This window comes from Emydura macquarii, unplaced genomic scaffold (assembly GCF_026122565.2).
Source record: "Emydura macquarii macquarii isolate MOO-44397 ecotype Brisbane River unplaced genomic scaffold, CSIRO-AGI_Emac_v2 contig_1597, whole genome shotgun sequence".
NCBI lineage: Eukaryota > Metazoa > Chordata > Testudines > Chelidae > Emydura > Emydura macquarii.
The window spans coordinates 2556139-2581935 of NW_027131734.1; the positions used below are offsets into that span (position 1 = coordinate 2556139).

The 25797-nt window shown below is 40.8% G+C and overlaps 1 protein-coding gene across 5 annotated transcripts in view; it reads right to left on the reverse strand.

The window, feature by feature from the left end:
• Positions 1–25797, reverse strand: part of SDCCAG8 (SHH signaling and ciliogenesis regulator SDCCAG8) — a 159617-nt gene that overhangs the window by 121080 nt on the left and 12740 nt on the right. For all 5 annotated transcript variants that reach the window (XR_010921246.1, XM_067555257.1, XM_067555259.1 and 2 more), the window contains exons 2-9: positions 22546–22677; positions 22356–22441; positions 16214–16327; positions 14558–14683; positions 14112–14252; positions 8263–8327; positions 5399–5587; positions 3038–3176 (exon numbers count right to left, since the gene is read on the reverse strand). Coding sequence is in view for 4 of the 5 variants with exons in the window: in XM_067555257.1 (XP_067411358.1) it covers positions 3038–3176; positions 5399–5587; positions 8263–8327; positions 14112–14252; positions 14558–14683; positions 16214–16327; positions 22356–22441; positions 22546–22677 (992 nt within the window). In the remaining variant the exon portion in view is untranslated. The remainder of the gene's footprint in view (positions 1–3037; positions 3177–5398; positions 5588–8262; positions 8328–14111; positions 14253–14557; positions 14684–16213; positions 16328–22355; positions 22442–22545; positions 22678–25797) is intronic.

The window sequence follows — 25797 nt, forward strand, 5'->3', positions numbered from 1 at the left end:
CAAATCACAGATGATATCGTAGATGCACAAATAAGGAAGCCAAAAATCCATATAAAATTTTAATTCTGTGAGCCAGGAACATAAGATGCATCAATACCTTATGGTATTCCTAATGGAAGTTTTAAAAGCACCTTGGTGCCTAACTCTCATTGATTTCAGTGGGATTTAGGTGCATAGCTGTATCTTCAGGCAAGTAGATACCTTTAAAAATCTGCCCCCTTGCCACTAACAGTTAGTGGCTGTTAATGTGGTTAATTTCTTTAAATATATCTGCAGTGATTCAATATGTAGTATTTCCCTCTCCCACCATCATTTCCCCACTATTAGAAGAAACTAGTTTCTTCTTTTTTAATAATACATGCACATTTATAGCGTCCCATAAATAATACCAGCAACTGATGCTCAGTAACCAATGGGAGTATTATGTTAACCTTGTCCTCTGTTAGTAACCAACTCATTTAATTAAAATATTCTGATTTAGTAGTAATTCACCAATTACACAGTAGATGGCATTACATATCAAGGTAACGATTTAATCTATATCAGATGAAACTGATCTATATAAAGTAATTAGTTTTAACATAAGCATTAGATCAGAAATTTGATTTTACAATTATCATTTCTATAGTGCCAAAAAGTGTAATACATATAATCACATTTATATATCACTTTACATCTTCAAACAGTTATATGCATTTTAAATAATTAATGGTCACAAAAACGGGGTCTTAGAGCCTGGGCTCCAGACTAAGCATCTACACTGCAATTTTTAGTCCCGTAGCCCAATCCCAGTGAGCACAAGTCAGCTGACCCAGGCCAGTCGCCGGTATGTTACTACAGTGTAGTATTAAGTTATTTGCTTGAGGACACAATGTATATCAGTCTAAGAACCTGAATTAGAACTCAAAAAAGGGAAATTACTTACTGTAATTGATGGTTTTTCAAGATGCGCTGTTGTCTGGCCCATTGAATGGCTGCTTGCACTACTAGTGAGTTTGGTGGTGGGTGCATAAAAAGAAAATCCGTGTTCTTAGACAGGAAAAGGTACCATCTCTCTGCATGGTTAGGCGTCGGGATGCAGGGCATGCCAGATTGCCTGGGCCAGCTGTAGAATGGCGTTATGGATAGGCAACAGAATCTGTGATGGACCTGTTGGTTGGAGGATGTAAAGGAGCTCATCTTGGGAGTCATTGACATCATCTGCCTGTAAACTGAGGGCAGCAGCCATACACATCCAAAGGTCTTGGTATTGGCCATGCTCATTGGAAGGAGCATGTCAAAGGGATTATCGACTCATCTGGGGATGATGATGCACTGGTTGGAAGAAGTGGATCCGCTGGCTCTGACAGTTCCATCAGTACTGGTGGTCCTGTGGTGCTTTGTCATACACTGATAAGAGGTGTGATGTACTCGGAAGGAGGAGTAGTGGAGCTCCATGCTCATAATAGGGGTCCCACCCATACCAGTAAAGCCTCTGATCTGCTCTCGTTGGAGGACCTGGTGGGTACCTGAACCACTGTTCCTGTGGTAATACTTGCATGAGTGCGTATCAGTGCAGGTGTGGACTACGTGGGCATTCTGGGGAGAAATGTGGTTCAGGCTCTGAGGACCAGTCAGACTCTGATTGGTCCTCTAAGAGCAGTGCTGTCAGAGCAAGTGGAATGGGCAAGTGTCGTGGTGGCTCTTCTGGCCATACCACGGAAGGGTGATATAGCAGCAGCCGTTTGTTGGCTGGGGACAGAGGCTGCAGGGTGCCTGGTGCCCCATAGTGATGCGAAGGTCCCTCCAATGGCAACAAAAGTTCTGCCGTAGGGGTTAAGGGCAATAAACAGCCTGGTGAGTGTGGCACCAGGAAGCGGTGTTGTGGCAACTGCAGCAATCCTTCGGGCTCCGGCGGGATCAAAGGTTGCCAGAACTCTGGTGGAAGGCCAGTGGTGGCCAAAGTCTCAGGCTTGTCCAGGTACTTGGTCTTCCTGTCCGTCTTTGCCTGCCTGGGAACAGGTGCTGCTATGTCCGCATGCAACTTCTTGTTCGGCTGCTCTCGGCTTGGGGAGGGAACGCAGCGCTTGGAGATGCGCCCCTGTGCCTATGACCATGTTCCTTGTAAGCATGATGGGTCTTGGCTGGTGTCACCAGTATCGCCAGTGTTGTTGTGACTGACTGGGGATGCAGTCATGGCTGGGCATTCCAGTGGGTCCATCAGTGCCACCTCAGAATGCATATGTGGACGCACTGCCTCTTCCATAAGGTGTTTCTTCAGCCTCAATTCTCTTGCCTCGCAGGTTCTTGAAAGGGAGGAGCAGCAGATAGAGCACCGTGCAATTATGTGAGTCTCACCAAAGCGGTAAAGACAGCGTTGGTGCTCATCACTCACCCAGAACATTTGCGGGCATGTGATGCAGTTCTTGAACCCAACTTGTCTGGGCATAATTCCCTGCACAGGATGGACTACCCCGGGGAAGGGAGAACTTGGAAACTATTCATTTTAACACATTGACTACAAACAACAACTATAAAACCATTAACTATACTATCTATTAAACAAACTTTTTTTTTTCTTTTTTTTGCTATGTAGCTTTGTCAAAGGAGAAGAAAAAAGGGAAAGAGGAAATTGAAGTGGCATTGACTTGCACAGCAACATAAAACCTTGGATGTATCATGTGGATGATGCAGGGCATGCGCGCAGGTTGACAGACACTAGTCAATATAGTTCCAGCTCCAGTGCATGGTGCACATGCGCACCCATGTCTGGAATCCACATAGGGACCAGCACTTGAAGAAGAAAGTCAAGATAATGTTTCCTCTCCAGGATCATGCAACTTCTCTTAACAGACTTCTGAAGACCATCACAATAACAAGCACTTTAAATGAGCCTTTGTTTCAAGACAGCTACATGACCCGAGTATGCAATTGTGTTTTACACACAATTGTAACAGCCTGCAGGACTTATTCTCTCATGGATGTGGAAACAAATTTAATTAACATTTAAGATAGTTAAGAATACTGAACAACTATACTATCCTCTTACTGAATTTACCTTGATTTTTTCTAAATTGGCTTCTTCTGTCATTTGCACAGCTTGTTTCACTTGTTCATAGGCACTAGATTCCCTTTGCTGCATCTCACTCAGGTTCCTTCTTACTGAAACAAGTGCACTCATTAAGTCATCTCTTTCTCTGCATCAGCAAAAAAATTCAGAGCCAAGAAATATAAAACATTAATGGACTGAAAACATCAGGGTCATATGTAAAGTAAGACAAAAATCAGCATTAATATGTATTAAGTTTTAAAGACAGAGTGGTGCCAGCTCAGCACATACTAAAGCATAATGTGTAGAATGACCTCCTGTTCTTAAAAGCAGCAGGTTGTTAATGAAGCTGCCAATAACAATGGCAGAGTTCATGTCAGGAATTTATCCAAGCTGGATAGTACAAGTCTGACCTTGTAAAAAAAAGTATAAAGTTAATTGCAAACGTCAGAAAAAAGTATGTCCAGGCAAAATGGGACAATTTTGACATTAATGAATGATTAACAATATATTTTTCTGCATTATATTTAAAGGAAAACTGCACTGATTCATTACAGTATATCAGATAGCTAATATATATCCAAGGCCATTTGTACTCTGCAGCAAACTGGACCAAAGTTCTGCTACAATATTTCTGGATTCTGCATCACTCTGTCACCTCTTTGATTAACAACTTGCATTTCTTAATTTAAACAAACAGGAAACTGACTACCACAATAGTACAGTGCTTTTCCTTTGCCATCCCCACATTTTCAGCTTTTGATATGCCTAAGAGTTTTATATTGCTAACATATAGGAGTTGTCTTGAGTGCAGCTACAAGTTTTGGCAGCTGGCTCTTCTGACACCTCGGAAGGTTAGGAAGCAGCCTAGATTGTGGAATAATCATACTGGTTAAGATTGATCTTTTCAAAAGGTGCCTAAAAGAGATAGGTGCTCAGATTTCATTGATTTTTTTCAGTGAAATTTTGGCACTTATTTTCAAAGGAATTGAAGGAAATTATGAGCCTAAATATTTCTGCTGAAATATTTCTACAAAGTAGTCAAATAGTCGATTATGTTGGACGAGATTTCAGTGGAATATGCTGATTTGTACCTCCTAAGGATCTGGTCCATTGACTTAAAATTGTCATCTCTAAGTTTCAGAGATAACAATCCACTGAGATGAATGGATCAGCCTACACCTCTTGTTTCAAGTTGTTCACAAACTTGGGAAGATGACAGTGCATTGATTTATATTCTGCTTATATTTTCAAAGTTTTCTTTATAAAAATAAGTGCCATACTTTTTTTTAAAAATTGGATTCTGGAGCACAATTCTGCAGCAATGGGTGGATTACATGGCAAATTTTATGGCTTCAGAATCAGGAAATACATGGGGAACCAGTCTATATCTATGACATACATGGTGCCAATATCCATTTGCTAAAGTGAATTTACACCATGCACTTTCAACCATCTCACCTGTACTCTATCCACTAACTAATCTCCACGGAGACCAATTTCAGTACTCCACAACCCCTGAGCAGCCTCAGATATCTGATAAGGTTTTTGAAGAGGGCTAAGGGTATATTTCCCAAATTGATGAAGGCGCAGAAAGGAGATTTTTGTAGATGACTCGTTAGCTACCTGAGTTCTATTTGAACAAGTATTTTGTTGTATTATAAGTACATGTTAGCGTGCCTAATATCTTGTATAGATTTTTTTATTATTTAAATCTAACTAAAGAAAGAAACAGCTAGGATTTTTTTTTTTTAAACTGCCACAAAATTGTTGCTTTCTTTTTACCGACATATGGAATTACTCCCTTAAAGTACACTAGTTTGTGGTGCAGGAAGCATAATATGTCCTGGACCAGTAACAGGTTAAAGGTACAAACCAAAACAAACAAACGAACAAAAAAAAAACAGACCTGAAATATTATTTAAAGAGACAAGACAAAAAACAATGACATGCATACACTTTGTTTCTGGAATTCAACTTTTCTACAGCTCTCGAAGAGTCTGCAAACAGATCAAAGAGAATTGTTGCACAGGGTGTTACAAAGACATCTGAAGGAATCCTGACTGCAGGTATTGTACATCATAGTTACAAAAGATCATTGAAATCTTGTTCCCATTAAAGTGAAAAGCAAAACTCCCAGGGTCTTCAACAGGATCAGAATTTCACACTGTAACTACCACTGATTTTTAAGCAGAACCCCCAACACAAATTTTCCTGCAGCACTACAACCTGAACCCAGAAAAATCACTCAATTTTGGGGAAATACTGTATTCCTGTGTTAAATGTTAACATAAAAAGCTATTAAATATCAGCATTCCCTATTATAAGCAGTTGAACTTTTAATTACAATGTAAATATCCATAAACCTACTTTGTTAATCTTTCAATGGTGTGCATGTGGACATTGGAATGAGTCTGAGAAAGAACAGCTTCATGTTGTGCACATTTCAGACAAAGACCACCAACCCGGTTGGAATTACTTGTTGCAATAAGTGCATCTTGATGCTTTAATCTTCCTTTCAGATCTTCACAATTCTTCTCAGATTCAGATAAGTCTTTTCTAGAATGAAGAGAACATGTTATTGTAAGCAATAAACAAATGTTTCCAAGTTTATTAAAATAACTACAGTGCTCATGTTTGATATGTGCTTGAGCAAAATAAATAACTTAAAAATCCTATATAGGATGAAGTAGGAAACATGTCATTGTTTAGAATAAGTTACACCATTCAATACTGCAAGCCAGCTATTTACTGAAATGTGTCTCAGTTAAATTTACGAATAATGAAGAGAACAAAAGTAAATCACTCCCACTCCTCTCCCCCTACAGAAAATCTTACAGGATGAAGTAGTTATGCAGGAAATCATCAGTTAAAACATGTGGCCTTTCAGAGCACGTCTTATTAAAATATGAGGGGTTTGCTGACACATGGAAGGGGCAAAGTACATAGCCCATCAACAGTAAAGGACATCCCAAGATGCAAGGGGGGAAACCATCGAATCTCCATGCACTTGCATTGAAAGTCAGTTACTGTGCTATTCTGTATTCTCCTCTGTAGTGATGTCACTACCTCCTTGCCTGTGCCTTACCCCTGGAAATTAATATGCCACAAGTGCTAGTATAGGATAAGGGTACCATAGGATCCTGGACCTCATGCTGCAAAGTGCTGAGCAATCTGACTCTGATCCACCAAAGCACTTAAGTTCATGCTTAACTTTAAGCATTTGAACAATCCCATTGGATTCAATGCAATTTTCAATATATGTAAAGTTAAGCAAATGTTTATGTGCTTTGCAGGATCAGGATCAGAGTCCTCAGCACCTTGCAAGATCAAGCCCCCTATGAGAAACACCATTAGGCAGGTGGCTGCATTTTGCACTGGCTGAAACTTTCAAAGAATCTGAATACTCTGATTTACCTTTGATTATGCTGTTTGTGCAGGTTTTGCACTTCAAGATCGTTCACTACACTAGCACAACTAGGTGTTATGCATATTATTTAATTATTCTTTAAGATGAAGAATATGGGGATTAGTACAAGAATTGTAAGATGATTAAAGAACTGGCTAAAGGGGAGATGACAAAGGGGTGTGCTGAAAAGGAGAACTCTTGGGCCGGAGGAAGGTTACTAGTGGAGTTCCCTCAAGGATCGGTCTTGGGACTATTTTGATTTAATATTTTCATTAGTGACATTGGCAAATAAAGTAGGAGCATACTAATGAAATTTGCTATTATGCAAAGTTGGAAGGCATCGTTAATCTAGAGGAGGATCAGAATATTATACAAGAAGGATTGGATGTAGAATACTCCAGTACTCCTGGAGAACTGGAGTAATAGATGGGGTGAAATTTAATAGTACTGTACTCAGGTCATGCACCTGGTGATTAATAAGCATTTCTACTATAAACTGGGGGCTCCTCACCTGGAAACAACAGAGGAGAAGAAAGACCTGGGGGTGTATCAGTAGATCACAGGATGACTATGAGCCACTGATGTAGTCCAGCCATGAAAAAACCAAATCTGATTCTAGGATGTATTAAACTAGTTATTTCCAGTAGACATAGAGAAGTATTAATGCCACTATACAAGACACTGGTAAAACCTCATCTGGAATATTATGTAAAATTCTGGTCACCCATGTTCAAGAAAGATTAATTCAAATGGGCAGAGAAGGACTACCAGGATGACCAGGGAAATGGAGGACCTATGTTATGAGAAGAGACTAGAAAAGCTTTATATTTTTAGCATAGCAAAATGAAGGCTGAGAATATATATGATTACTCTCTATAAATATATTGGGTGGGCGCGGGGGGGGGGGGGAGGAGGAGGAGGAGGAGAGGAACCAACAAGTAGAGAGAAGAGCTATTTAAGCTCAAAGACAATGGTGGCACAACAAAAATGGGTATAAATTGGCCATGAGTGGACATTAAAGGACCATTTCTGGCCACCAGAGATGTGTGATTCTGGAAAAGCCACCCAACAGGAGTAGTGGGGCAAACAACATAACTAGTTCTAAGATGGAGCTTGATAAATTTATATATGCGATTATTCAATGGGACTGCCTACTATAGCAGAGGATTGGACTTAATGACTGAGAAGGTCCCGTCCACTCTTATTCTACATTCAGGTTTCCAGCACTGCAAGAGGAATACTTAAATTTAGCCTCTCTACCAGTGTTCCCCCTCAACAAAATAATGAAAAATACTTAAAAAACACTTAAAAACCCACAAAACTAAAACGTGTTCTAAATTATTTGACAGAGTGCATTTAAGATCTGAATCTTGTGGCATAAGATTCCTGTTATGGGATACCCAATCGAATTTAACAGAAAATTTCAACTTTTCTACAAGTTTCTTTTTTCCCCCTTTTTCTTTTGGATCGGCTTACAAAAATTTAATCAAAGTTTTAGTCCTTCTACAGAATTATCTTACAGAAGTAAAAAAGTCTATAGAAAGGATCCTGTTCTCTATTAAATTCTATAAGTTTTCTAAAAGGAATTTCTATAGAAACATATTGGCAATTTGACAAATCTTTTCCATAAGTGTCATGTAATTAACTTGTTTTAAAATCATGTCTTAAATTATATTTCAGGAAGAATTGTTTATACTAAAAAATGTAAGTGTGTGTCACACGTGCCTGATTTTTTTTAAATTTCATTTTCAACAAGAGTGCAAACCATAGAAAACACTTGTGTTTTTGACAAATAATTTAAAGAAAAATTATCATTTCAATTTACCTTAGAGACCGTACTTGAGCTTCAAGTGTATCGGTCCTTTCTTGATAGAGAAGTTTTAGCTTCTCCTTTAGGAAAAGATGAAAGAAAACTGTAAGTGTCTTCTTCTTTCCTCACAATTATCTCCTCTTACTGCTTTATAGATATATCCAAAATTAGCAATATTCACTAATTTTCGCTGAAGATAATCCGATTTTTTCAATCCAAACCATTAGGTTGAGAACAACTAGTTGTCCCTACTGTTCTTTTAGAAAAGCCTAGATAATAAACGGAACACACTCATTGATGTTTACTCATTTCTACAGATCGAGCCACATCCTTACCTAGCATACATTGCCATCGATCTCAGTTGAGCTACCATGATTTATGCAAGTTAAGCTCATTGGGCCTTATAACAGGGTGAGCCACTGCCAAAGCACTTGTTCGTGGCCTGGGGTGGCTCCGTAGCACCCTGTCTTAATTTCCCCTTCTATTCAGGGACCTTTAAGAATGCCACATCATAATTCAATGGTAATTAAAACACTCCCCTTCTGGGGTCAAATATTTTTAGTCCTTCCACACACAGACCCTCCAGACCCAAACTCTATTTCAACATCTCTCTCCTTGACTCGGGAAACCTCAAGCCCTCCTTCCTGAAGCAGGGTTCAGTTCAAACAGTCCCTTTATTCCCTGCAGCTGCTTCCTCAGATATAGTTTCTGAGGCTTCTGTCCTGACTCTTCCAACCCCCTTAGCTAGAGTGTTAGGCTCTCACTTGAGCTGTCTTCTCCAGCGCCTTTCCCAGGAATCTGTCCTTTCCTACCTTAGCTCACTGTGTCCGGCCTGATTTAATCACATGACCTCATCTATTATTACCCACCTGGGGAAGTGACCTGATATTGTCACAGTTAGGGCTGAGGCCCCATTTTCCCTTAAAGGGGCCAGCCGCCCTATGACAGGCCTGCCTTTGCTCCCATAGAAGTCAATAGAAATACTTGTAAATAGAGAAGATTTGGAGTCCTTATGAAGGACCTTGTAAACTCTCTCATTACAACCACATGAGATATTCAGCAGTTTAGTCCTATTTCTTGCAAAAAAGCTGGACATGAAAAGCAGATGTACATGCAATGGTTAAATACCCTGGTGATATGGGGCTATAACAATTCCTTAGATAGAATCTTGCATTTGTTGCTTCTTTCCAGTCACCATGACTGACCAACCGGTATGTCTGTCTTATTGCAAATATCACATACGGACAAATAAGAGGAAAGAAATGAGGCAACTACTGTGGAGACTTGAACTATCACAGGATTTAAGATGCTAGGAGCTTAGATGTCATCACAAAGATTTCTGGCTCTGTAGACAGAGGCACCAATGAATGTAATCTTTTATATACACCAGGGGTGGCCAAACTGTGGCTCGTGAACTGCATACAGCTCTTTTACAGCTAAGGTGCAGCTTGCGGAGCTGCCGATGCCCCCCATTCTCCACCTAACAGAGTGTAGTGGGGAGCTTGGAGCTTCTACCCTGTGGCAGGGCGGTGGGGCTAGAAGATTCTGCCCAGCAGGGAGAGGGGTTTCAGGAGGGTCAGTAAGTTTGGCCACCCCTGATATATAGTATTGTATATTCCTGGCACAAAGGAATGATTAGGAATAATCATTTTGAAGCATCCAAATGCCTTTTAAAACAAACATAACTCATACATATACAAAGAAATTAATTCACTCACCACAACTGTTGGGTAGAGTGGAGTAAGTAGCAGTGACAGAAATGCTACACTACAGTGTAGGTTAGGAACTGAAAAATACTCTCTCAAGTTGAGAAGTCAAGGCAAGGACTTTCCCAAATAGAGCATCTCCAAGATACTGCGGGTCTTCAGTGCTGCATATCTCAGGGGCCCAAAATGTTACTCATCTTGTGCAGTAATGATGGTTCTTCAAGATGTGTGTCCACTGTAGGTGTGTCTGTATCCCTGTGCTGCTGATCAGAGAACTTTGGTAGCAATCAATCCCGCCTGCGCACATGCTGCTACCTGCCTGCCACCAAGACTAGCCAGTGTGCATGGACAATCCCTCCTCAATTCCTTCTCTACTGCAGAATCAACTACTAGAACTCCAAAATAAAGGGGAGGAGAGTGGGTTGTGGAGCACCCATACAGACACACATCTCGCAGAACCATTGTTATTGCACAGGGTGAATAACTTCTTTCGTTTTTTTGAGTAGTGTCCCTATGGATGTTCCACTGTAGGTGACTCCTGAGCAGTGCCCACCACTGGAGTTTGGGATTTCGGAATGGAGTCGAGTCTGATATGGATACGGCACCCAATTTGGCATCTGCAGCTGAAGCCCCCAAGATGGCAATATTCTGCGAAGGTGTGTGCAGATGCCCAGGTAGCTGTTCTGCAGTTTTCTGATATAGGGATATCCTTGGAAAAGGCGACAGACACGAAGACTGACCTGTAGAATGCATGTGTATTGAAGACGGGGGTGTTGTTACACAACTGGTAATAGAGTTTAATACAGCACAAAAGCCACTTGGACAGTCTCTGATCTGAAATTGTACCTTTTGACTTAGCTGCAACGAAGAGGAAGAGTCTGGCATATTTCCTGAAGGCTCTTGTCCTGTCCAAATAAAGCTCTCCTCATGTCAAGCATGTGGAAGATGGCTTCCTCATTATCCTGATGGGGTTTGGGATAAAAGGCTGGAAGCTGAATAAGCTGATTTATGTGAAATGCAGTAGTCATCTTGGGAGTGAACTTTGGATGTGGTTTAAGCGTGACCTTGTCCAGGAAGAACACTGCGAAAGGGGGCTGCACCATCAATGCCACCACCTCTGCAAGAAGGAGTTGGGAAATAGTAGCTATGAGGAATGCTGTCTTCATGGAAAAGTGAGTTAATGAATAAGTGGCCATGGGTTCAAATGGTGGCCTAGTCAGACTTTTTAATATTAGGTTGAGATCCCATTGAGGAGTGGGAAGTCTCAGTTGTGGGAAGAGGTTTGCTATGCTTTTGAGAAACCTCTTTGTAATTGGATGTGAAAAGATTGAGTATCCTTCTACCTGCCCATGGAAGGTTACAATTACTGTTAGATGAACTTTCAGCAAACTGATAGAGTCCCAGTTTTTTGAGAGTCAACAGGTAGTCTAGGATCACCAGTAGGGTAGATGTAGTAGGGATGATACTTTTAAGTTGGCATTAGATATGAAATGTCTTCCATTTCTGTAGGTAAGAAAGGAACTACTTGCAATACTTATTTGTGCAATAACACTTCTTGCATGTCTTCAGAGCAAGATGTCTCTATGTGCTGGAACCCTGAAGGAGCCAAGGCTTTGAGCAGTAGAATCCGCAAGTTGGGACGGAGAATGCGTCTTCCACTCTGCAACAGAAGGTAAGGAGTGACTGGAAGAGCCATTGGTGGACATAGTGCCAGCAGTGACAGGTAAGCATACCATGTCTGTCTGGGATAAGTGGGAGCAATCAATATGATATTTGCTCTTTTTCCACTTTCAACAGTATCAGAGAAAATGGGGGGGAAGGCATAAAGAAAGCCCTTGTCCCAGGAAGGAGGAGGGCATTTCCCATGGAGTGTCATCTGATCCCTGCTCTGGAACAGTACCATAGACATTTTTTGTTCTGGTAAGTAGTGAATAGGTATACTACTGGTGTCCCCCATTGTCGGAATATGTTGGGGAGTACCACCAAATCTATCTCCCAATTTGTTGTTGTGTGGGAATGTGTGTCTGAGACTGTCCGCAGTCATGCTGTGTATTTCTGGCAAGTAGGCCGCTATTATCAGGATATTGTAGGAGATGCACCAGTTCCATAGATTTAGTGCTCCTATGCACAGAGTGAGAGACGTGGTGCCTCCCTGTCAGTTTATGTAATACATGCAAACCACATTGTCCGTCATGACCCTTATGTGTGTGTCTGATTGGCAGAAGGAAGTGAGTACATGCGTTTCTACTGCTCTGAGTTCAAGAAGGTTGATGTAGAGGCATGTGTCTGCAGGAGACCATTTGCCCAGTATTGTGTGACCATTGAGAAGCACACCCCATCCTATGAGGGACGCATCGTTGGTGAGGAGTAGAGATGGGAAAGACTGAACAAACTGGATTACCATACAGATGTTTACTGGGTTCTTTCACCAGTCCAAAGATTGCTCGACCTTGCTGGGCATCAACAGTAGTTTGCTTATATTGTCTCTGTTCAGCCTGTAAACCAAATCGAACCATGCTTGGAGGCATCTCATAAGTAATCCAGCATATGCAATAACCAATGTGCCCACAGCCATGTGCCGCAACAGCTGGAAGCAATGCCAACATTTGGGGGCTGGATTGTACGGTCTCTGTCAATGAGGAGAGACTAAGAAATTTGTGATGTGGGAGGAGCACTTTCACTCGAATGGAGTCGAGGTCGGCTCTATGAATTCTAGCCTCTGTACCAGTGTTAAAGTCAACTTTTGTCTCTGGTGAACTTGGTACCGGGGCCCTGGTACTGAGCAGAGGAGAGTACAGTGCTTTGGACACTGAAAAATCCATTGCATGCTGGAAATCTGCAAGAACAAAGGGCGTCGGTACTGACAGTGTTGGAGACATCGGCCTGATAGCAGGGCCCTTCAGTGCCTGGCATATCGTCAGCAGTACCAATATTGACCATCCCGACAGAGCCTTCCCCAGGGCGGATCTTCTATGTTTATCACGCCACATGGTACCAATGATTCTTTGCCTGCACCCATTGGGTCTGTAGGCATTCTGACTTGCCCTGCTGGTTTGGTACTGTGCGTGCCCTGGGTATCAGATTCAGATAGATTAGGTGCCGTCGGTACCTATGATGGTAACCAAACTGGGGATCCATTTTCAGCTCGATTGGGGCTCACTATGGGGACTCAGCGACCTTTTCTTAGAGGCCTTGTGTGAGTGGCTCACAGGCATTTCTCTGAGTTCACCTCCCTTCTAAGTGGAGGGTTGTGGTGAGGGCTTCTGCTGGGATTCCGAAGGTTGAAGGGCTGACTCCAAAAGTAGGAGTTTGAGCCTCAGTTCTCTGTCTTTCCTGGATCTGGGCTTTAGTTGCTAACACAAGCCACACTTCTGTGGAATGTGCTTCTCTCCCAGGTAGTGAACATGCTGTGAGTGTCTGTCAGTCACCAGGCTAGATTCCTTACACCTGAGGCACTTTTTGATGCTCAGGAAGCAGAACATACTCTTGTCCAGAGGTTTCCCTTCACCCTTATAGAGGGTTGATGGAAGACAGTCTTTTTCTTCTTTTTTTCTTTTCCTAGGCAATGGCCAAAATAAAATGTAAATGAAGCAAAGAATGGAAAAAAGGGCTTCAAAAGAAGCTAACATTTGCAATTCTAAGGGAGTTAATCCGTGGATAACTCTAGCTCAGTCTCTAGCCAAGGGTGGTTGAGAAGGAACTGAGGAGGGACTGCCAGAGAATGCTGGCTAGCCTTGTGGCAGGCGGGGAGCAGCGCATGCGCGGGTGGGATGGAGTGCTACCGAAGTTCTCCAATCAGCAGCACAGGGACACAGACTCACCTACAATGGAGCAACAACAGGGTCACTACTCAAATTAAAATGCAGAAGTTGTAGCCCAAGGGATGGGGATTAAGGCAGGACGAAGCCACTTTTGCACCATCTGGATGCTAGGCTGCTCCAGAGACTACAGCAACCCACAGTACTGGATGGCTGCCTATGTTATGGTAACCTGCTCTCGGCTGCCTGCAGGCATTAGTATAGTCTAGAATCTCCACAGCACAAATCTCCTTCTCCAAAACGGTCAGGAAATTAATCATCCTAAAAAATGCCACCAAGAAAGAGGAGCACTAAAATCTTCTACCAAGATAGAACAGAAGGAAATTATTTCAATACCAACCAATTCCAGCTGCCATTTTTCTGTTTCTGCAGTGGCTGTTGTGTCCAAGACCTGTTCTTTGTTATGTGATGGTGACGATTTGGCAGGTTTACATAAATTAGAATCATCACCTTCTACAGTCAAGGAGTTCCGAGTATTTGCCTGAAATACAATGGTAATGCTTCAGAATTCAATCACAATAGCTGTTTAAGTAAAAATATTAATTATTGCTAAAGAAAGAAAAAATATTGAATATTACTGTTAAATTCCTCTAAATGGAAGAATCTGTGCAGAATTTAATGTAGTTCCTTTCTGGGAAGATCGTAATGTTGGGATCTCTAATCAAGCGCTTTCCAATTTTCATAAAGCTTTGGTTAAGGTTCAGTTTGAGAAGAGAGTGAGTTTGGGTGGTTCTTATTGTAAATGAACCAGTTCACCCATCCTTAATAAAAAAGTATCAAACTTACGGAAGCATCCAAAAGAGTTTGTTCCCTTAAAGTCTTCTCTACAGTTAGAGATTTCAGTTCCTCATGGAGTTTCTCATTTTCAAGCACAACTACTAGTATCCGATCTTTCATCCCAGACAACTCCTCCTATGAGACAGAATACAAATACTGTACATGGAAGGCTCCTAGATACAGCTATGGTCATTTAAATACATCTTGATGTTACAAGTAGAGTTATACAAATGAATGATTTTTCTATTTTCCTGGCAGCTCCAAAAAAATTGAAAAAAATTCAGTTTGGGCTGAACTGAAACCAAAATTTTTCCGAATTTTCAGCAAATCTAGAAAGTTGGAAAAATATTTTTTCAGATCAAACAAAAATGTTTCATTCAACCCAAAATGAAAAGTTTCAGGAATTTTTAACAACAGCAAAGGAAATGAAAGGCTAGAATCACAAAAAAGAGAGGAGGCAATGGTGGCAGTTGTGCTGCCCCCTTTTATACCTATATAGCCCATTGGTTAGGGCACTCACCTGAGACATGGAAAACCCAGGTTTGAATTGCTGTTCTAAAGCAGGGACTTGAGCCCATGTCTCCCACTCCCACATGAGCACCATAACCACCAGGCTATGAGGTTATTCTGGGGTAAGTCTCTCTCAGTCTCTCTTGTCGAAGCTGTTCTACTCTATACAAGTACTTATATATTTATTGGAGCAGAGACTGGAACCCAGGTGAGTTCCCTAACCACTGGGCTATAGAGTTTCTCTCTCTCTCTTTCTCTGACCCTATGACTATTCACGCATTTCAAACTAAGTGAAAGCTTTAAAACAGGAGAGAGAGACACTCCAGAATAGCCCATAACCTGGTGCTCAGGGCACTCACCTGAAATGGGGCAGACCTGGGTTCAAGTTCCTTCTCCAGAATGGGGATTTTAATTTAATTTTCATCAACCCTCTCCCATATGAGTGCCGTAACTACTGGGCTGGAAGGCCCCATCACCACCTGCTCATTTGTTTTTGTGAATGGGGCCTAAATCCCCTGGTGAATCTAGCCTACTCAAAACTGAAATTTTTTGGTTTGATAATGTTGAAACTGTTTGTTTTGACTGTTATATTTCGTACCATTTCAGCCAAAACAATTCACGAATATCAACACAAATTTGTGCAATGTTTTAGTTGATCCAAATCTGCATTTTTCAGTAATAAAAAGTTTAATGAAAAAATTTTCACCCAGCTCTAGTCATGAGTATAGATCTTAAGACATTAGCAAAAGACTCATTCATTTTTAACCCTATTATAGGCACAATAAGCATGTTTGGTAATAGTCTAATTTGCATGTTAATGCTGGTTACATGGTTATTTGAGTAGGAAAAGTTATTTAAATGAAACAATTGTATAAGTAGATACACAGCTTTCTATTTCAGACACATTTTATCAAGAAAAAAGCGTCCTGATGAGATGGATTTTAAGAAATATACAGATGTCATGATGTATCTTAAGACACACACACACACATACTGAACTGTATTTGCTTCCTTTTTGGCTGGTGTAGTATTTAGAATCTCAAGATCTGAGTCTGTAAACACTTTGCATATAGAACTCTTATTAAACTCAATGGAAATTTCATGAGCAGGACACTTGTGGGATCAAGGTCTTAATGGGTGAAACATGTAGCATACCTTGCAAAACTTCACTTCAGCTTCTAAGTGGTGAATGTACTGGGACTGATCATTAATGATAGGAACAAGATCACAAAGCACAGGCAAACTCTGATCTGCAGCTTTTGAAGTTCTCTGGAGGAAAGAAGTAAATTAAGCCTAATAAATATTTTACAATCAGAATTTTTCTCTTCTAATTTTTGCAACACAGAAAGTTGTTTCCACGCACAGAATCCTAATAGTTTTGCAAAGTGTAAAAAAGATAATCCACTGTACAAAAACTTTGATGCATTATTCATTGTAGTAATATAGTGACACCTATACTAGAGACTACCTTTATTAAAGGACCCCAATGTCTTTTCGTTGAGTCTTATCATTGAGTAATACTTTCGTCATCACACAGATTTGTCATTAAAACATAAATTAATAGAGCAAACTTGACGAGTTGGGAACTACACTTAACTGGTAGACAAAATAATAAGGGGATGGGCTTTTTTGTCCATTATTCCCCATTTGGGATCCTTAAAGAGAGACTTCGGGGGGGGGGGGGGGGGGGGGGGGGGGGGGACGGGGGCTGACTGAAAAATAGGACAACAGGAAGGAGGGAGCGGTTTTTGCAGCAGCCACAGAGCAGATCAGCATGGGAATGCTGCCCCATGCCTCCCAGGTGATCGGAAGACAGGGGAGGTTACAAGTACATGCTGGGCAGGAGATGCTCAGGAGAAACCTACCTGGACCAGGCAGAGCAGCATCCACCCTCCCACCTATGGAAGTGGCAAAATACCAGGTTTGATCAGTATCTGCTGTGGGGAGCTGGAAGGAATTTTCCCCTTACTGTCAGATTGGCCTAGGTGAAGTGGGATTTTATTCACCTTCCCCACAGCAGGTTGAGGGGGAGGTAATTAGTTGGTGGCAAACCTGGAACAGGAGTTAGGCTATGAGTTTGCAATTCATTAGTTGACATGGGGCAGATGTCCAGAGCAGGTATTCCATAGGGAAAGGATCCAGTGATCAGATAAATGGATTGGTAAAAGATTTTAAAGGAGATATTTGTTAAAGGAGCGGGAACAGGGGGAGGGGAGATCTCCTATGACTGGCACTGCAAGGAACCAACCTTCCGCCTTCCTTTTATAGCCCATCTTAACCCAGATTCGAGGGCCGGAGGGGAGGTAAGGTCCCAGCAGTGGATGAGCTGGGGACCAGAATGTAAAAAAGGGGGGGGGGGTGCTGACAGAAGGTCCCTGCATATATATTAAATAATCATGGAATTACCTCCACTGTATACTTTTATCTGCCAGGTACTCCCAGAAAGTTAAATAATAAAGTTGTATCCTGATTAAACCACATCTAGTATCTCCTGTCCTTCTTACAGCATAGCTGGACAATGGCTGATAAGACTGTGTGCTGTGCCTGTGTTTTTCAAGCAGTGAGGTTGCAAGTAAGAGTCAACATCCAAACCACAATATGCATTTTATATCTTCGCTGTTCTTTTCTCTCCTCTTGTGTGTGTTTGTGTTTTGTTTTGAAATGGGACAGGACTTTAACTACAGCAACACAGCTTCAGTCCACCTCAACCAACTCCCCCGCCCCCAATGACAACTGTTATAATCTTTATCATCTAAGAGACTGTCATATGATAGTGAGATTGTTGTGTCGGTGTTTTTTTTGTTTTTTTGTTTGTTTTGTTTTCCTCCATCTAAAGACTCTACAGCTAAAGATAGGAAAGGAAACAAGGAAAATATTTTTTTTATTTTAATAATATAATACTTTACATGTCAGATAAGGAAAAATAGTTGAAGTTCTTTTCTGCATCTTTAATAAAAAAATTACAAAGATTTTAATGGTGTCTCTTCCTTTAAACTAAGCAGGCTGAAGTCTCTGTACTCAGAACCTCAACCTCTGTTTAAAACTGTTTATGTAAAAACCCTGTCACTGTGCAACACTGAGTCATAAAATTCCAAGGCCACAAGTGATTACTGTGATCATCTAATCTGACCTCCTGTATACACCATAGAACGTCCCTAGCGCATATCTTTCGGAAAAACATCCCATCTTGATTTTAAAAATTGCCAGTGATGGAGAATCCACCACAAACCCTGTTGGCAAATTGTTCCAATAGTTAATTACTCTCACCACTAAAAAATTATACCCTATTTCCAGTCTGAACTTGTCTAGCTTCAATTTCCAGCTATTGGATTGTATTACACATGTCTCTGCTAGATTAAAGAGCCCATCATCAATTTTTTTTTTCACATGGTTGTATTTACAGAATGAAATGAGTCAGCCCTTAACTTTCTCTTTGTTAAACTAAATAGATTGAGCTCCTGGAGTTTATCGCTGGAAGGCACATTTTCTAATCTTTTAATCATCCTCGTGGCTCTTCTCTGAACCCTCTCCAATTTATCAACATCTTCCTTGAATTGTGGATACCAGAACTGGACACAGCATTCCATCAGCAGTTCCGCCAGTGCCAAATACAGAGGTCAAATAACCTCTCTACTCCTACTCAAGACTCCCATTTATGCATCCAAGGATAGCGTTAGACCTTTTGGCCTCACTTTCACACTGACAGCTAATGTTGAGTTGATTAACCACTACAACCCCCAAATCCTTTTTAGAGTCACTTATTTCCAGGAGAGAGTCTTCCATCCATTCCTTGTTCCTAGGTGTATACATTTAGCCATATTAAAACTCATATAGTTTACTTGTGTCCAGTTTACCAAGAGTTCCAGGGTAGTCTCTATTAGTGACCTATTCTCTTCCTTATTTACAACTCTCAATTTTTGTCATCTGCAAATTTTATCAAATGATGATTTTATGATTTCTTCAGGTCATTAAATAGCATAGGGCCAAGAACTGATCCTGCAGGCCCATACTAGAAACAGGGTCATATTAACATCTTTGACTCTCTGGGACCATTCATTCCATCTAAAAAGTGTTTATTAATTAAGCACTCTCATAAATATGAAAGAAAACCCAAATACATGAAGAAATAGTAAATTTAAGAAGCAAGGAGTAAAATTTTCAAAAGTGACTAAGGCCTGGCTATAGTTAAAAGTTAGATTGATAAAGTTATGGCATTCAGGGATGTGAAAAATATCCGTGCCATAGCTAAAATGAACTAATCCCTGATATAGATAATGCTAGGTCAATGGAAGAATTCTTCATCAACCTATCTGCTGCCACTTGGGGAGATAGACTAGTTACAGCGATGGAAAAACCCTTTCTGTTGCTGCAGGAAGCATCTAGCAGTACCATAACTGTGCCACTGTAGTAACAGTAGAGCAGATGCAGTTTAAGTGACTTAGGAGCCTATGTTCCCTAGACTTTCAATGAGATGTAGACTCTTAAGTGATCTCTGAAAATAGGACTTGTATGCTTTTTAAAATTTTACCAAAAATCACTCAAATTCAAGTTACTAACAGCAAGATACAACAAGTAGCGATTACATCTACAGCTTTTGAATGAGGCACAACAACATTGCTTCCCACACACAGATTCTCACATGCTACCTTAGTCCACTTGGATTAGTAATTGATTCCAACAAACAGATTTGTCAATACAATCAAAAACACCAAATGACAACATGTTTTCTATCCAACTATAGTAGTCACTACACCAAACGAGATTTTGAGCCACATTAGTTGCATCTAATTTAATGAAAGGAGCACAATTTTTTTAGATTAGTTCTTTTATTTTAAAGTTTGAATTCTATGCCTCAGAAGAGTTTAAATGTTACAGTGGGTTAACATGCCAAACTTACATCTCTGAAAATCTGGATAATAGGTCAAACATAAAAAACAGGTATGGTGTCCTGAACAAACATTTATACACATCATAAAGTACACTCAATGAAGCAGAATTAGCAATATCTGCTTAATGTTATTTTAGATTCTAAAAAGGCCTCTCTTTCCCACAGTTAAAAAAACCCCACAAAGCATACAGTAAACAAAAAACAAAAAACTAAATCCCCTGGCTAATTCTCACAACAAAAATAAATCATCCTACCAACAAACAGAAAATATCCCATCTTCTCTAAGTAGCTTAAAAATAATTATTTATAATTCAGAAGGTCTTCAACTTGAGCATCTCAAAGTATTTTACAAACATTCATGAATTTTGCCTCATATCACCACTCTGAAATAAGTATTATATCTATTTAACATACAAGGCAACAGATTCAGCAGACAGACTTGCTCAACATCACACAGGAATTTATGGAAGAGCCACAATTAGTATCTGGGTCTTCTGAATCCCAGTCTGGTACATTACCATAAAACTATCCATTCTCCCACTAGGACTGGCTCTTGAAAGACTTAGAAGTACAATAGCTGGCTATCATAAGTCTGGATTGAGGAGCACTGACAGAACCATCTGAAAAAATTTGCAAGTCATTCCATAATTCAAAAGGTACTGTAAATTCCACAATATTTATTGAGACTTCATTCCATTGAATAAGGGAGACTAGATTCAGGATTTGCTTTGCTCTAGACATTACTATTAGCCCTTGATTTTCCAAAGCAATGGTTTACTGTCCAATTTTAGAAGACAAAATATCCTAATTTGATCATAATTATATCTTCATGAATGTGTGCGATATACAATATTGTAAATTAAGCAATTGAAAAACTCATTTGCTCTCTGCTTCTCTAGCTCCCAGTTCCAGATCACTAATTTTTGTAAAAGTACAGCACCATTGATTTGACAGCTACATTTACATTTTTGTAACAATGCACAACAAAGTGTTTGAAAATGGAAAAAATATCTATTTATATTTTAATAATTTTCTTCATTACATGAAAAATAGTACTAATATCTAACATGAAAAACTTTAACAGAAATTCAATGGCAGCAAAAAACAAAATAAATGGAAGGGATGAGCAACATATTTTCTAAAAGCACAGCAATTCAATCTAATTGGACTTTCTTCCAAAAATCATCATCTCCTTAGACAAATGGAAGAAAAATGACTTAAATTAATATTTCTGGTAAAACGGTCATTGTCTGTAAAACTTCTTTAACAATTTTTCTGGTGTCTTTTGACAACTAGAATTATTAAGCAATGTTTTTGCATTTTAAGGTAACCTTACTGAATATTAAACTCTCTGAAACACTGTTCACACTTTTACATTTGTTTTTAAATACTGAAAATAATTGTGTGAATATAATAGTTAGGAAAGCTTTGGAGACTGAAATTCTGTATTTATCCACAATGCTGTTGCAAACAGGCAGCATTTGTGAAGGATTCAACACACTGTCCCTACCACCATGCTTCAATCTTGACTTAGAGGGATCACCTTCAGGAGTGAAAGGATTTTTTTTTATTATGATTGTTTAGCAGGCATAAGGATAGGATAGTCACTGGAGGCTATCACAGGGTAGCACTGGAACATATCACCCACCTCATTTCACCTTCAATACTGAACAACCAACTGATCTGAACTCACCATATGAAGGTGAAAGGCTTTCCATATATCCCAATTCAGAGTGCAGTTCCACTGCAAAAGGGATGGAATTGGAGAGATTCCACAGGGGTTGACCCTTCCCACACCTGAATGCCCATTTTCACAGCAAACCTCTTTTGTCCCTAAGCAGCAGCATTTGGTGCAGAGCTATTGGGTTTGCTGTTATATTGATCAACTGGCAATTGTACTCTTTGACAAAAAGCAGGATGTACAACATCAGGAGCCTCAAGGCTATAGTAAGCAGCCACAGAGGAAAACAGGATCCCTTCATCACCTGTTCTTACAGAACCACCCTCACTGGCAACACCATCTACACAGACTTTATTTCTGAAACAGAGTGCTAACTTCTGAAGCAGCCCAGACGAAGGAACCAATGGTAACACGACATGGGTCTGTACTGCCAAGGGGATGTGAAGGCCTGGATTCCATCTGAAGAGATTTCTGGCTCTTCTACTGTGGTTATAATAAATAAATACTTAACTCATACATAGTGCTTTTCATCTTTAGTTGTCAGAGCACTTTACAAAGAAGAATTAGTCAAATACTCTCCCCCTACTGAGGTAGCCAGTCCCTGCATGTATAAGATGATTAGGGGCCTCTTATTCTTCTTATTCCTCATGGATAGCAGATAACACGTCCCAATAGGAATGTCATTATTCATTTGAAGTTACATGAAAAAACTAGGAGTAAATACATACTGAGGGCGACATCCTCCTCCTTCTTGATGGAGATACTTCACTTTCTAGTCCTTCTTGCTCTCGCAATAAAGCTTTAAGCTGATTAACTAAGGAACAAAGAAACGACTACTTAACAATCAGACTTGACAGAAATTATACAATAATTTTGCCCTGCTGTTCTGAAACTAATTGCCACTAGAGTGACATTTACCTGCATGGCTGTGCTGTAGTTCCTGCCAGGCTGTTTCCCCACTCTCATCATTACCTGTGGAGGACTGGTCAAATGCAACTTCACTTTCCCCCAATGCATATTTCAGTTGATGGATACTTTTACTAGCACGGTCTGCAAACAATAACATGTATTAGCGATCAAAAACAGAGTGTCTTTCCTTTCTGATGCAAAAGTGACTCAAAGCTAGATTAATTTACAGAACTAATATTTTAACCCAGTACAAAGACAGTAGGGTGAAATGTATTCAGGCCTTGCCTGCACTGAGGATGTAACCTCATTTCAGCCATTGGTGAGTAGCTACCAGGAACTGCCTAATATACAGGCCCCTGTAAACCACAATTTACAGTAGTGCAGAGTCAAGCAGGCATAAGCCACACTAGTGCAAATGGCAATGTAGCTATCCACACTAGAGAGCTGCATTGGTGCAGCGTTTGGCTGCTGACTGAAATCCCCAGGAGTAGACAAAGCTTCTGTCACTAATTATGGACTTGAATCAGCAAACACTTACTACCATGGACAATCTCATTGAGTTCAACCAGACTGTTAATAGTTTTAAGAGCTATGCTTGATACAGTGTGCAAGATCAGTCCATAAGTGGAGTATTTGGGATTCTAATGACAAACATAAGCATTATTCAGCAGAATTATTAAATATTGGCTTAAACCTCAGCAAACAGGTTTGTCAATTTATAAGTGCAATTAAATAAAAGCAACAAAGGAATTCTGCAGAGTTGGAAGTTAATTAAAAACAGATACTTCCACTGAGTGCTTGGGAAGAAATGGGAAACTATTTCTAATATTTTATAGTCTTTCCAGAATGAACCAAATCCAATTACACAATGGTAACAATAATAATTTCCTTTCATTTTCAATGTAGCTTTTTGGTACAATGGCTCTGCTTTTTTCTTGTTTTAATTTTTTTGCTAAGTCGGCCTTGTTTGAGAGCCAAGTCTCTTAACTTAGCCAAAAATGTAAAGACATGACTGAAATGAATGTCCTGTTATCTAACACTGTATTTTAAAGAGACCTTATTGAGGGCACAAGAGCAAACCATCCTGATGTGCAGAAAGAATAGCAAATATGGTAGGCGTCCAGCTTGGCTTAACCAAGATGTCGTTGGCGAACTTAAACGCAAAAAAGAAGCTTACAAGAAGTGGAAGCTTGGTCAGATGACTAGGGAGGATTATAAAAACACTGCTCGAACGTGCAGGAATGAAATCAGGAAGGCCAAAGCGCAATTGGAATTGCAGCTAGCAAGGGACGTGAAGGGGAACAAGAAGGGTTTCTACAGGCATGTTGCCAAGAAGAGGAAGATTCGGGAAAGCGTGGGCCCCTTAGAGAATGAGGGAGGCGACTTAGTGACGGAGGATGTGGAGAAAACTGAGGTACTCAATGCCTTTTTTGCCTCTGTCTTCACAGACAAGATCAGCTCCCAGACTGCTGTACTGGGTGGCACAGAATGGGAAGGAGGCGAACATCCCGCAGTGCTGAAGGAACGGGTTCAAGACTATTTAGAAGGATTGGACATACACAAGTCCATGGGGCCGGATGCAATGCACCCGAGGGTGCTGAGGGAGTTGGCTGAGGTGATTTCAGAGCCATTGGCTATTATCTTTGAAAGCTCGTGGCAACGGGGGAGGTCCCTGAGGACTGGAAAAAAGCAAATATAGTGCCCATCTTCAAAAAAGGGAGGAAAGAGGATCCAGGGAACTACAGACCGGTCAGCCTCACCTCAATCCCTGGAAAAATCATGGAGCAGGTCCTTAAGGAATCCATTTTAAGGCACTTGGAAGAGAGGAAGGTGATCAGGAACAGTCAACACGGATTCACCAAGGGCAAGTCATGCCTGACCAACCTGATTGCTTTCTATGATGAGGTGACTGGCTCTGTGGATGTAGGGAAGGCGGTGGATGTGATATACCTTGACTTTGGCAAAGCTTTTGATATTGTCTCACACAGTATTCTTATCAGCAAGATAAAGAAGTATGGGTTGGATGAATGGACTATAAAATGGATAGAGAACTGGCTAAAGCATAGGGCTCAACGAGTAGTGATCAATGGCTCTGTGTCTAGCTGGCAACCGGTCACAAGCGGAGTTTCCCAGGGGTCGGTCCTGGGGCCGGTTTTGTTCAACATCTTTATTAATGATCTGGAGGATGGGGTAGATTGCACCCTCAGCAAGTTTGCGGATGACACTAAGCTGGGGGGAGTGGTAGATACCCTGGAGGGTAGGGATAGGATACAGAGTGACCTAGACAAACTGGAGGATTGTGCCAAAAGAAATCTGATGAGGTTCAACAAGGACAAGTGCAGAGTCCTCCACTTAGGAAGGAAGAATCCCATGCACAGCTATAGACTGGGGACCGACGAGCTGGGCAGCAGCTCTGCAGAAAAGGACCTGGGGGTAACAGTGGACAAAAAGCTGGATATGAGTCAGCAGTGTGCCCTGGTTGTCAAGAAGGCTAATAGCATACTGGGCTGCATTAGGAAGGGCATTGCCAGCAGGTCAAGGGAAGTGATTATTCCCCTCTATTCGGCATTGGTGAGGCCGCATTTGGAGTATTGTGTCCAGTTTTGGGCCCCCCACTACAAAAAGGATGTGGACAAGTTGGAGAGAGTGCAGCGGAGTGCAACAAAAATGATTAGGGGGCTGGAGCACAGGACTTATGAGGAGAGGCTGAGAGAACTGGGCTTGTTTAGTCTGCAAAAAGAGAAGAGTGAGGGGGGATTTGATTGCAGCCTTGAACTACCTGAAAGGGGGTTCCAGGGAGGGTGGGGCTAGGCTGTTCTCGGTGGTGGCAGATGACAGAACAAGGAGCAACGGTCTCAAGTTGCAGGGCGGGAGGTCTAGGTTGGACATTAGGAAAAAGTTTTTACTAGGAGGGTGGTGAAACACTGGAATGGGTTACCTAGGGAGGTGGTGGAATCTCCATCCTTAGAGGTTTTTAAGCTGAGGCTTGACAAAGCCCTGGTTGGGATGATATAGCTGAGGTTAGTCCTGCTTTGAGCAGGGGGTTGGACTAGATGACCTCCTGAGGTCCCTTCCAACTCTAATATTCTATGATTCTATAAGACTGATAATTGCAGCACAACTTCTTAACCTTACAATGGATGTTTTCAGATAACCCAAGGCAGTTTAAAAATATGGTCTTTTGTGTTTTCAAAGCCTTTTAAGTATTACCTAGAGTTGCTTTAATTATGAAATTTGTATTTCTACTGTTTGACAGGTTTA